At 37.7% G+C, this 13,369-nt stretch overlaps 1 protein-coding gene across 2 annotated transcripts in view; it reads right to left on the bottom strand.

The window, feature by feature from the left end:
• DOCK11 (dedicator of cytokinesis 11) overlaps nt 1-13,369 on the bottom strand; it is a 170,017-nt gene that overhangs the window by 102,276 nt on the left and 54,372 nt on the right. For both annotated transcript variants that reach the window (XM_080910695.1, XM_080910696.1), the window contains exons 7-10: nt 4,424-4,558; nt 1,766-1,943; nt 1,300-1,379; nt 33-116 (exon numbers count right to left, since the gene is read on the bottom strand). In XM_080910695.1, the coding sequence (XP_080766821.1) occupies nt 33-116; nt 1,300-1,379; nt 1,766-1,943; nt 4,424-4,558 (477 nt within the window). The remainder of the gene's footprint in view (nt 1-32; nt 117-1,299; nt 1,380-1,765; nt 1,944-4,423; nt 4,559-13,369) is intronic.

Genomic DNA, 13,369 nt, shown 5'->3' with positions numbered 1-13,369 from the left:
CAATCAAATTTGAGTTAGAAACAGATCAATACCTGAACCTCCGAGTCGAAAGAAAAGAGATTCTGTCTTCCATCTCCTCTACTGAGTTTGTTCAGCTGTTCTGTTTCTCTGCCATACTAAAATTTAAAAATACATAATGTTGCTACATTTCCTTCAAAATAATGCTAAATACCCGTATCGTTCATACAGCTTCATTGCCACCGTATCACAACACTGAGACTTATACAAATACAATTTTTATACATTTTCATAAGACCTAAAATATTCTACATTTAAGTACTCAATGTAAAAAACTAAGTCCAAAAGATTTTGAATGCAAACAAGAAATAAAGGAGACCAATGCCATATTTGACATCTCCTTAGTGCTTTTCATGTGTTATCATATACAATTCTGATTCTATCATCCTAGAGAAGATAATGAACTGTTTAGTCTATCATGACTAAAAAAAATACAAAAAGAATTCAATTAAAATCCACCAAATCATAGGCAGCACAGACCATGGGGTCATGAGTACAGTGCAGCATTTTAAAGGCGTTTTAAAACTTTTAGGAGTGGGGTAAATTTAGAAGAGAAAAACAGAAGTAAGTCTGTATCACCAGCCCAAGGAAATGAATAAAGTCAAAATGTAAGTAGACTCAACAAAGACTGAAATGAATAAGTAGTTTGTCGCTTCCAATTAATTATAACATAGAATACAGAGCAAATATATATCCTAAGATGCACATGGTAATAAAGGTCTACTTTCAAAGATTGATCATTTCAAACTCCACAAAAAAGGGTAAATAACACAAACAATAGCTGCTCATCAAAGTCTTTATCTGAGTAAATTATTCGCATAATTTACAAAAGAAATTAGCATGTGTTTTTGGGCTGAATATCATTTGCATGAACTGCATCATTAGCCCATTGGAAGAAGAATATTTATTTAATTATACATCAAATCAAATTGAATAAAAATAGAAAAAGTTACAGAAGCTTAGAATGTTTTTTTCTTTTTCTTTTCTCTTGTGTCAAAAGAAAGAAGGAAGGAAGAAGAAAAGAGAAGGAAGGAAGGAAGGAAGGAAGGAAGGAAGGAGGGAGGGAGGAAGGGAGGAAGGAGAAAAAAAGATTTTCCACACGGAGAGTGCACACATTCAAGTTCATTGTGTAGAATGCATCTTTTCCCTCCACCTGTTTAACCAGTTTGGTGGGGTTTTGGACTTGAAAGTGGCATTTCCAAATGAAATCCAGCACTAAAACCTTACTAGCTTGCCCTGCCTTATGTCAGTGGAAGGCAAGCTGCCATAAGAAAGATATACCTTCATCAGTTCCGGATGCATGCTCCTTTCCAAACTGGCCATGATGTTCTCGGCTTTTCCTTGGCTGCTAGTTTCCTCCTCTGCAAATTCATTAAAAGCAGATGTTCCAAACCATACAGACCGTTACTAATTACCGAAGAGGACTCCCCTCGCTCCCACTCCATCCTTTCCCACTAGATTTATGGCAAAGAATTGAGATTATGAAATCACAGGGGAAGCTTTAATGGACTTTTGAAAATCTGCTGCTGCAAATTTCTTATCCTTCAGCATGGTTGTGTTTTAAGTGTCAGGTCCCTGAAATAGCTTTGAAAAGCTTCTTCTGAAGCCACTCTTCATAAAGAAGCAGGTTGGTCTTCAATATTAAGGTTCTATCTTCACCTAGCACAAAGGATGTTTCACCTAACACAAAGGATGTTTCCATGGATTAAAAATGAGGCTCTACTTCAAATCAATTCAAAAGTCTTACCTTGTATTGCCTCGACTGTGTCCTTTTTCTCTTGCACTAAACTGTCAGTATTGATCTGAATAATCTTTTTCAGTGTTATCAACCATTCCTCCATTTCCTGCTCAGTTTCAGCTGCCAGATAATGGCTATACTTATCTAACATCTTGAGTTCAAAAGCATAGCGGCGCATTTTGGGGCACTAGAGAAGGGGAGAAAGGAAAATACCCATTCAGTTAGATCAGCTGCCCTTTTTAATATTAAATGCATTTGTTTATATTTTACTTTTACCTCAGTTCAGCCTATATGTACATCAATAATTTCACAAAATCATTGCTTCTTTCAATAAGGTATACATACTCCCAAACCACATTAAACCTATCTATAATGTCTGAACAAAATGGAATAAGGGCAAAGTTGGCATCAATTGTTTCAGGCTTGGGATCCTTTACATTTAGAAAACTAAACCACCACCATTCAAACAAGAACACATCTTGCGATCTTCACTCAAAAACCTTTTCTTGCTTTATTTATAGCTTTTAAAACTCAATGACAGAAGCAAGCTAAAATATGACCTGAAACAAATACAATGCTTCCTTTATATTTACTCGTTAACATACACATGCTATTCACTTCAACAAGAATAGTATCAAATCCATCACTAGGGTAAAAGAAGGGCATAACTGTGACTCCAAGTAAAATATGTGGGGTGGCCCGCACTGCTTATTAGAATAGAAGGGGAAAACCCTATCCTGTCTTCAAACCCAATAACGCATTTTTTTCTCTTTTATCACATTCTCTGTCATGAAAAAAGAAGTGACACAGTATCCCCTCCAGTGCCTCAGCAATCATTCATAGGCTCATAAATCAATAATTTTCTACTGCGTGGTCATTATCCAAGAAGAAACCAACCAAGATCTTCCTTTTCTGTCTTCCAAGTATAGGAAAGGATGAACTTAAACTGGCATAGCTAGTTGTAAAGGTTTAAAAATTTCGTAGCATTTAAAAATGCAAGGAAGGGGGAATCATAAATGGATGTCTGTGGGAACAATACAAAGAAAGAGCACTAGATCAGGACTGATTAAGAAAATCTAGAAACCATGTGTGCCTTTCTTTTCCTCCAAGTAAAATTCAAAGGTGTGATCATTTTGTATTTAAAAAGCACCTCTAGGCTGGGACTGGGCACTTGCCAAGTATACTTAATACCTGAAGTTCTAGCCTTAGCAGCCTGTACACTAAACAAAACCGATAAAAGCATGTTGAATTTACACAGATGCTCACAGATTTAATTTCTTCGCATTTGAACCTCATGTAATCATATTGGATAGAGTGCATGGAGCTTATTAATCTAACACTACAGCTTTGAAAATAAGGATTCAGATAAATTAAAGTGATTGAACTAACCACCACTGCCTCTTCAGCAATTCAAGGCTCCCCCTGTCTGTCAATTGACTCACCATTCAAATACTTTCTCTGCATTTCTCTTTCCCACCTGACCTTTGTTTATAGCTCCAGTAATTTAAATCAATAAACATTTGCTAACTCCCTAGGGTGTGCACAGCCTTATTAATTATTGTAGGAAATACAGGAATGAGCGAGACAGGGTTTTTGCAGTGCAACCCCAAAAGGGAACAAAACACAGTCTAAAGTAGGATTTTTGATAAAGGCAACAGCCAAATGATAGCCCAGGGGACATGGAGCTGGGTTCGACTGATGAACAGGAGAGCGAGGAAGGAAACGGGAAGCACTTTAAGGTTGAAATGGAATTTAAACCAAGATTTAAAAGATGAGGGCAATTTAACAAGGTTTTCTGTCAATCTAAAACATCGGTTATGAATATTACCTAGCATGCACAAAACCCTAGGTTCAATTCTAAGCATCAGAAAAATAAATGATAAGGAAGCCACATATATTCCTCAGCTCTATGGAATACACAGTGTGTTGTGATCACAACATGAATTTATATAGGAATGAAAAGGGATGAAATTAGACTATAGGCTAAGGGAAAATCCTCATGGGCCTTGAATTCCATGGTAAGATTTTTAAATCTTCCTCTGTGAGACAGGACATCAAGATCCAAAGGCTTTTGAAAAGACAACCAAATGATCCACTCTATGTCTCAGGAAGATGGACTCACGTAAAACAGCAAATCGGGAAGTAGGAAGGCAAGATATAGGGATAGACAGATGGCTCAGTGTCTAGTAGTATCTGCTGTTCACACATAGGGCCTGAGTCCAATTCTCAGCACCTACCTTAAGCGGGTATAAGTGCCTATAACTTCAGCTTCATGGGAATCCAGTGCCCTCATCTTGCTTCCAAAGGCACCTACACTTATGTGCACATACCCACATACACAAGTACTCATAATAAAAATAATGATAAAAGTAGAAATCTTAAAGCAAAAAAAAAAGGCAATACAAGGGGATACCCAGAGAAATAACCAAGAATTAAATAAAAAATGTATCAAAAGGTAACTTGGACTCAGACTCAAATAGGTTTGATAGATCTTTAAATACCGGCATGGAATGAAGGTGGTATACTGAAAAAGATTTAGAAATTTCTAATATAGGCATTTGGGCATGGGGATAACATCAATCAAGAAGGAAGGAATGCTTAGGTTTTCAATTGTTCATCAACAACCTGCTTCGAGAAAGAAAAGAACGACTACCACAATAGCCTTACCTGAACAACGTCAATGCAGGCATCTAAGTAGATGCAACCTTTAGACTCTTTGGAATTTTTCTCATCTTTATAAGAATTGAGAATATATGAACCATCAGGAAGTTGCGTCAAATAAAAATACCGTCTCTTGAACACCTATAATGAGAAATGCAGCCAAGATCCAGTTATAACATAAACTCATAGCAGTAGGGATGTTTATTTGAACTAAAAACTTTAAATGTTTTGCCAGCTTCCATATCTGAACAATAGTGAGACAATCCCAGAAATGTTTAAGAATCGGGTTTCTGGACTGGTGAGAAGGCAGCTCAGCACTTTATGGGACTTGACACCAAGCTTGTTGACCAGATTTTGATACCCAGGACCTATGTGGTGGAAGGAGAGAACCAACTCCTGAACATAGTCCTGACCTCTACACATGTGCTGTGGTAAGCATGTACCCATATATACACACTCAAACACATACACACACATACCCCCATAAATAAATAAATAAATAAATAAATAAATAAATAGGTTTAATTTTGTTCTTTGTTTCTTTAAAGATAGCATGAATTCAAATAATTTACCCTTAGATAATGAAACTTATAGGAGATGGTGACTATTTAATACTTTAATATGTATGAAGAACTTTTATATATGAATCACTGGCCTCTTCACCCAGCATCCCTTTCTATCTCATTTCGAGCTACAATTAGCTCCTTTCCAATTTTGTTTATCACCATAAATCCAAGCATAAAAAGGCATATGCATTTACATCACCTTTATATCATATGACACTTACAGTGTATTAGGGCTCTTGCTCTCCAAAACCCCACATACAGCTTCCTCCCAGGGAAGCAGAGAGAATCACTAGCGGCCGGACCAGTGGTTGGATGCCTCCAGTGCTGAACTGTGGATCAATAGGCCCAAGGCGACTGTGCCATGAGATCAGAGATGAGAGTAGTCTTTTGCTATAACCCACAGACAGCAAAGCCCATAGGAATGAGGAAAAAGACGAAGACTACCTGAATTCCTTCAGCTGTCCTTGTATTTCTCCCTCAAAATACTCCCATAGAGCACAATGAATGGAGTGAGCAAAGGACATTTAGGAACAATTTGAGGTCTGTCTTTTTTTTTTTTTTCAATAGGTCAGGAACTGTAGGCTGTGCCAAGCATTTGTCATAGTGAAAAGAAAACTTACTCCAGTCATAATTTCCCAGGATGGTGTGTCTAAAACCACTGCAGAATAAGAATGGTAACAGAGACAGAAAAACAAAACAAAACAAAAAACCAAAAAAACACAAAAACAAAGACAGACTCCAAGTAATCATAGGGAAATGCATGCCTATGTGTAACGTCTTACTCACAAAAGCTGGCTTTAAGGTTTAAGCTTGCCATTTGCAGATGATCCAATATGATCTGTGATCTGGTATTTAAAACACTTTAATCATGAAAAAAAACATCATTTGACTCGATCATTCCTGCCAACTACATAAACTTCTGGCAAAGCGTTTTGAAACACCAACTACTTATTTCTCTATAGCATAAACCACTAAAATTATACAGATGTGTTATGGTTTGTTTCATTTTAGAAATAAAAAGCAGATAATAATACTTAAAGACAGATTGGACTTAAGTGTCATCTATTTGTGAATGAATACATAAATAAACCAGTATTAAGAACCCATTACCAAGTTAAACTGAGAAATGCACAACTCGTATTTCAGGTAGTAGCCATATGGGATATAGTGTATCAACAGAAGGGAGACCAAGCAGAAAACACCAGCTTGTTTTTTAGTGTCTCAAATAAATGTTATTTTATTGAGACTCAAAAATACAAAAAGTGTGCTTGTATGTGCATTTATGTATTTCATATACTTATATACAAGTTGAATAGCCTTTAAGTGCTTGGGGCCAGAGAAGTTTTTTAAAAGATTACATCCTTAATCCAAAAATCTGAAATCAGTGAATGGGATGTACTCAAGTATTTCATATATATGAATGCATATTTAATATGTAATCATTATACTATTACACATGTAACATAATGTATAATTATATATAATATGTATATGCATATATATGCAAGAAGGTTAGACAAAAATGACTACTATAGCCAGGCAGGTTGGCACAAGCCAGTAATCTCAGTGCTCAGGAAGCAGGATCAGGAGTTTAAGGCCTTCCTTGGCTATACAGTGAGTTCAAGACTAGTCAGGACAATATGACATCCTGACTCAGAAAGAAACAACAAAGCTGGTGATGATATTTTTTACATTTACAGACTTTTCATGACAATGGTTCGCCTCTCTTAATAAAATGATGGAACCAGAACCTAAAGTTATATACTGAGTTTGTTTTTAGTGAATAATTTACTGAGCACTGAGACTCGGTACAAATATGACTTTTTAAAAGTTATGACAGTAATTACATGACAAAAATCAGAATATATCTTCTGGGCAAAATTAGTATGATTTTAAGAAAAAAACTCGCAACCTAATTAAAATTTTAATTTTAATTGTGTGTGATCAAATCTAAAACTCAAAGTATACAGATTTAGTGATGCAGCTGGCAGACTCTGCCTGCAGAACCTACAGTCAACCATAAAGAGAGGCCAGAGAAGGAAGGACAAAGAACAAACTATGTGAAGCTTAGAGTCAAATTACAGTCTGCACAAATGCTTTCACATACAGCTGTCTCACCAAGCAAAGACATTCTGCAGCAGCCACCACCAAGATTAGCAACAGGATACAAAATTGTAGGAAATAACTCCCCGTAACTTAGCAATTACACCTCATAGTAATGCTGGAGGTAGTTCACAAATCAAAGAGAGCATCTGCCTAAAAGAGCACTTGGAAGAAACAGATGTGTCCAGTCTTAGGATCTCCTGTGACAATATCCTTCTTTAAGTCTCCTTGCTTGTAACATGGATGGACCAGAACAGATGATTTAGAAAACCATTTTGTCAGACTCTGCAATCATTTCACTGAACAAGAATAAGTTACACATTAGCTTTCCTAATGACAGTTATCTCCCTGTCCAGTCCCCCCACCCCCTCCCCCGCACACACAAACACAGGTGAGATGCTCTACAGCATTAGATGCTCACTGAACAAGTTACATATTAACTTTCCTGGGCTGACAGTTACACCCCAAATGCACACAAACACTTGTGAGCCAACACATTAGAAGCCCAATGTTTGCACAGAAAGGAATTATTTTGTTTGCTCTTTTTTGAAATGGAGGTCTCACTGCATTGCTAAGGATAACCTTTTACTCCTGGGTCAATTGATCCTCTTGCCTCAGATACCAGAGTAGTCATGACTACACAGGTGTGGATTAGAAACTGTTTTTAGGTCATCCTTGTGTAGAAATTAGTTTGTGAGTGAACAAAAGATTGGGAGATGGCCATGATCTCTTCTCATCCTAAAATTCAAATTCAAGGATGTATCTGTTTTTTAAAATAATTATTTAAATTTCTTTGTGTATGGGTGTTTGACTCCAATTATGTATTGCACCACTTGCATGACTAGTGCCAATGGAGGCCAACAGAGGGCATCAGATGCCCTGTGACTGGAGTTGCTGATGGTTCTAAGCTGCCAAGTGGGTGCTGAGAATGAAATCTGAGTTCTCTTAACCTTTGAGGCATCTTTCTAGCACCACTATATGTTAGGGTTTTAACTTCTATTAAGTTTGTAAGTCCATTTTTAAAGAAGAAAGGAATATCCTAACTCAAACCTACAAAAACAAGAAGAAATCAGAAGCATGATATTTAAAATTTTCCAAGATATAGATATAGATATTTAGTATGTGAGTATTTTTGTACATTTCAGAAAAATAGATGTTAAAATAATAATTCTATATCATGCTTTCATTGAAAGGCCTCTGGTATATATATATATATATATATCCATATCCACTTGCCTTGCCTAACAGAGGGAGTAAGAACATACTTAAGTTCACAGTGGTCACTACTTAAATTGGAGTAAAAATCCTGTGACATTTACAAAGAGAGTTTTTATCAAACTTTGCAATGGCTTCCCACTAATGTTAGAGCAAAGTCGAAGCTGTGGATGGTGCAGAGGAAAGGCAGTGGGGGAGGGGTCATCAGTGACAGCCAGACAGGAAGAAGCAGCTCTGGGGTGTTATTACATAATCATCTGATTATGAAATGCACAGCACACTTCAAAAATGCAAGGACTGAAAGTCTTCACTATAAAAAAAATAGTTAATGAGAATATATGTTCAGCCTAATTTAAACATGATAAAAATGTATGTTTCCAAAACTCATGTTATCCTATTAACATGTAGCATGTTTGTATGAAATAGTTAAAATGGCGAGATATGTTGTCACATACCTGTAATCCTAGCACTTGGGATATGGAGGCGGAAGGATCAAGAGCTTGATGCCAACCCTGGCTCCTTGTTTGTCTCAAACAAACAAACAAAAACAACACACAAAACAACAACAACAACAACAACAACAATACATTTTAAATAAATAATATCTGTACCAAAGCATAGAACATGGTTCATATGGCCTCAGGTCACTCGTGTGTGTGTGTGTGTGTGTGTGTGTGTGTGTGTGTGTTCAATTGCTCTCCATCATTTTTGAAGCATGGTCTTTTAGCGGACCTCAGAGTTGGGTAGATTAGCTGACCAGCAAGCATCATGATCCTCCTGTCTCTGCCTTCCTGGTACTGGGATTAACAGCAGGACACCACCTGGCTTTTATTGTTTCTGGGAGACCAAATGCAGCTCCTTATGCTAGAAAAGCAAGCACTTTACCATATAAGCCATCTCCTGAGCCTGTACCCATGTATCTACTCACACTGCTCCAGCTACACTGGTTTACTCAAGAACCCCGGAAGAAATCCTTTAAGTCTTTTCTCTTCTTGCCCTCAAACTAGGATCCTCTTTCCTGAATAGTCACACAATGTTCTTTCCACTTTCTTTCAGGACTGTACTTGAGTCTCCTTGGACTGACTGGTTTTCTATAAGTACCTGTATACATTGTAGCACTTTTTTGTAGTGTAAACTCTATCCAAATCTACCTCCATTTATCTTAAAATGTTACTGTTTCTTTATAGACTGTAAGGTCAGCTATTGTTTTAAATCCATAATACTGCTTATAATTCACACATGTTTTTCAGAAAGATAACATGACAATTTATCCTCCATCATATTATCAACACTTTCATGCAATAGAATGCCATTTCGCTGTAATACTGACATCCTTCTCATTCTCCTTGGCTTTATTATTGTTCTTAGATAGGGAACACAGATGACAATTCCCCATCTTAGTTAATGAGAAGCATGGATCCTCAAGAGTGGCCTATTCAGGAGAGGAAGACAAAGAGCCAGAAGAGCTGATTCTCATACCAAGTCCTTTTAAGGCCCTGAAATATCAGGAAGCTAATGTTTTAGATCTCTTCTGAACCAGGAAGAAAGGTTGTCACTCAGTTGTATCAAAGATAAAAGAGGAACAGGAAAGGTGGACAGCCTATGCCTACTACCCCACCTTCCAATTAGGAGAACCTTTTACCATTTCATATAACAAACCAGAAGGGTGTTTACCCATCCATATGTGTTACCTAGAGTGTGGGTACTCTGTCTACATTATACGAACCAGAAGTCCTAAGAAGGAATGCTCTGAAGGATAAAAGACAGAGTAGGAAGGCCAGCAGCAATGTAAAAATGAAGCAGGGGATCTACTTAACTGATGGGTTAAAACTAAACAGAATGGCAGGGCAAGCATGGAAAAGGAAAAAGCAGGATCCTGGCAGTGGTGAAACACAGGTGGAAGGGTTACAAGTCTAGGACCAGCCTGGGGCTGCATTTCAAAACTTTTGTCTCCAAGGAAAAAGGGGAGCAAGAGCCATGGTAAGTCTCAAAACTGGAAGGACGAAAGGATGCAAAGATAGAAGAAACGTTAAGAAAGAAAACCCCAAAACCTTATGAGAAAACTAGCTTACATTTAGTTATACTAGAATGGCAAAAATGTCTTTCTGGAGAACCCCTTCCAGAAGGCTGGCAACCTACCACTCATCTCTTTCTGTATCATCTTATACTCCTACCACATTTTAATAGATTTCATAATTCTACGCTATAGGAAACTGGGTTAAAAAATCAAGTACTATTTCTTTTATTTTCTTGACTAATTCTATCATAGCTGAGCACTGGAGATTTCTTAAAACGAATTTGAAGCAAACCACAAAAGAAAGCAGCCAATCTTCCCTTGTCATTACGGACACATTATTTTCTCAGTTATTTCAACAATGGCCTTGCTCAACTTCCTGCTGTCCTTGCCTCCTGTTTCTTCTTCTTTCTCCCTCCTTCTCTCCTTCCCTCCCGTCCCCCTTTCTTTCTTGGAGATGAATCTCACTCTACAGCCCAGACTGGCCTCAATCTCACAGTCATCTTCCTGCTCTTATCTCCCCAAGTACTGGCCTACAGGCAAGACCCCACGTACCCAACTATTTTCTCCTGCTTAAAATTTTCATGGTGCCATGTTTCTAGTATGATCAGGCTCATGTGTCAGATCCTGGCTTCTTGTAATCTTCAAAATATAGTAACGAGTGGCATGCTTTACTGCCTTATTGTCTCTGAGTGCTTCGCTCATGTCCACTCACGCAGTGGTGTATGGTCATCACTATCTTCATCTCTACATCACAAAAGAGAAACGGATGCATAGGAGGATACTGAGGAGCCAATCAACTTAACCTAGCCTGGATAGCAGTGGTCATCTAGCATGTGATTTTTTTTATATACTGCACCCACACTTAAAAACTCTTCTTTGGAACTCCCTTCCTTCAAGACCTGGCTTTCTCAGATCCCATGCTCAAGGAGTTGGTATTGAGACAACCATTAAATAACCATTTTTATTCTGTGTCTCACATCTCTAAAGAGGTCCTAAGCTCTAAGGGCCACATGTGATATTTTTCTCTATCTTCTAGAATGTACTCGTAAAGTATTCCTTGTATATATATTGATGAATTTGATGGTACCTAAGAGTATCTGGCATATAGGAAGCACCTAATAAGTGGGTTTTGAGCAGCAGTCACCAAATGAGTGGAAATAAAGTAGAAAAACAAATTAGTGAGAAACCCCCTGCCTATGATGAACAAGTATTAATACATTCTGTTTACTGTAAGGTGCAGTCTAGTAGATTGGAACATTCAAATGGAGTAGCAAATCAAAGTAATAAATCTTATCCCCCTTTTGTTCTAATACACACAATGACCTTGAACTCCTAGCAATTACTTTAATATTGGATGTACTTTCTTGGATGAAATCCTCATTTGATTTGATGTTTCTCCCTACCAAAAAGAGAATTCTCCTGCAGCAGTCAAAGAGTAATAAAGATTTTTAGACTCTGGATGTATAAAAAATGGCTCTCTTTTGTGGAAAAAAAAAGAAAGGGCAACCAAAGTGAGTCATACATCAGACAGTTGAACTTGCAACCCCGATAACACAGCAAGGCACTTCAACATTTAATTGCTGAGAATGGGGAGTAGAGAGTCCAAAGAATGTGATCAAACGGAGCCAAGAAGATGCTCAAAGGTGGGTGTCCCATGGGTTAGCCAAGAATGTGCAACTTTTTTAAACTAAAAACCACCCTCAAGAGCAAATTTTTTCCTCATCCATATATCATTATGCTTCTTAGGAAAAAATAGTTCTAAATACCAGGGGAAGGTCATGTCAGATAGCACAGCTATCTAGTCCACATTAATTTTTCTTAGTGATAGAGAACACACTGAATAAAGCAGATGTCTCTAGAAGCTACTTAGGAAAGATAGTACAACCAAATAGGCTCCTCTTGGGACTGCAGTTTCTGCCTAAGTGATCATGGATTCTCTAAGATTATCTTGAGCTTCTCTCCAGTCCTTTTCCAGGAATTGAAATGGGGTGGCTTCTCACTAACTAGAAAGCACAAACTGAGGAAATTGCTCACTGTAATAAAGCGTGTCCTGTCTTAACATGACTGCTCACAACAAGGCAATTTACAAGTGCTGGAAATAAAAAAAAAAATGTTGCTGTGCCCAGACAACAATCAGCGCCTTTGCCCCTACAAGAGCTGTGTGAGGCCAGCATCCTCTTTAATGAGAGGAAATGCTTGGACATTGTGACTTACTGTGTCTCACTGTGAATCTAGATACATCATTAGCAGCTCTTTCACTGCCTGGATGTCTCTGTGATATTTTGTTGGTGGATAATGAGGTTACCCAGAAAGCACTTTGGGGAAGATAATGACAATTGCAGTGAATGGTATTGACTAAACTTAACTGTTCTGGGCTAGTGTGGGGGAACAATACACTGGGGAAAATATAATTTTTATTCTACCATTAAGAACTCAGCATAATTCACATGCCAGCCCTTCTTTTCTGTAGGGTCCATCACAATCAACTTGAATGTTGAGGCAGAGTTCTGGCAGTCACAACAGGAGGTTTAATTGTTGAAAGTAGTCCAGGCATAATTTGCTTTGGCTCTGTTGTTGATATTGCATAAGGCTGCATGGTTGCTTTCTCAAATGATCACATAAATAGCTAGTCTTCTGATTCCTTTTGTAAACCAAATGAACTATGCTGAACTATAATATCTCTGGACATTTTTGTATTTTCATTTTACACCTTCACTCATGATTCTAGTTTTTCCTTTCCTTCTTGCTCTTTGATTCTCTTATTTGTGACAGCTCAAAGGTCTAGGAGATCTTTTATGCTAGGGCTTAGGAGGGAGAGGCAAGTGGATCTCTGAATTTGAGGCCAGCCTCACCTACAGTGCGAGTTCCAAGAATATATGGAGAAACCCTGTCTCAAAAAGAAAAAGCTGAAGTTATTGTGCATAATTTCAAACATCTTTAAAAAGTGATTCTACATAGCACTACTGATTTAGTTGTATGAAACATCATTTCCCTGTATATTCCAGTCTGGCCTTGAGATCTATCCACTTTCTGCCACCTCCCAAGTGCTAG

The sequence above is a fragment of the Micromys minutus genome (genome assembly GCF_963924665.1).
Source record: "Micromys minutus genome assembly, chromosome: X".
Taxonomy (NCBI): domain Eukaryota; kingdom Metazoa; phylum Chordata; class Mammalia; order Rodentia; family Muridae; genus Micromys; species Micromys minutus.
This window is presented reverse-complemented; position numbering and strand designations above follow the sequence as displayed.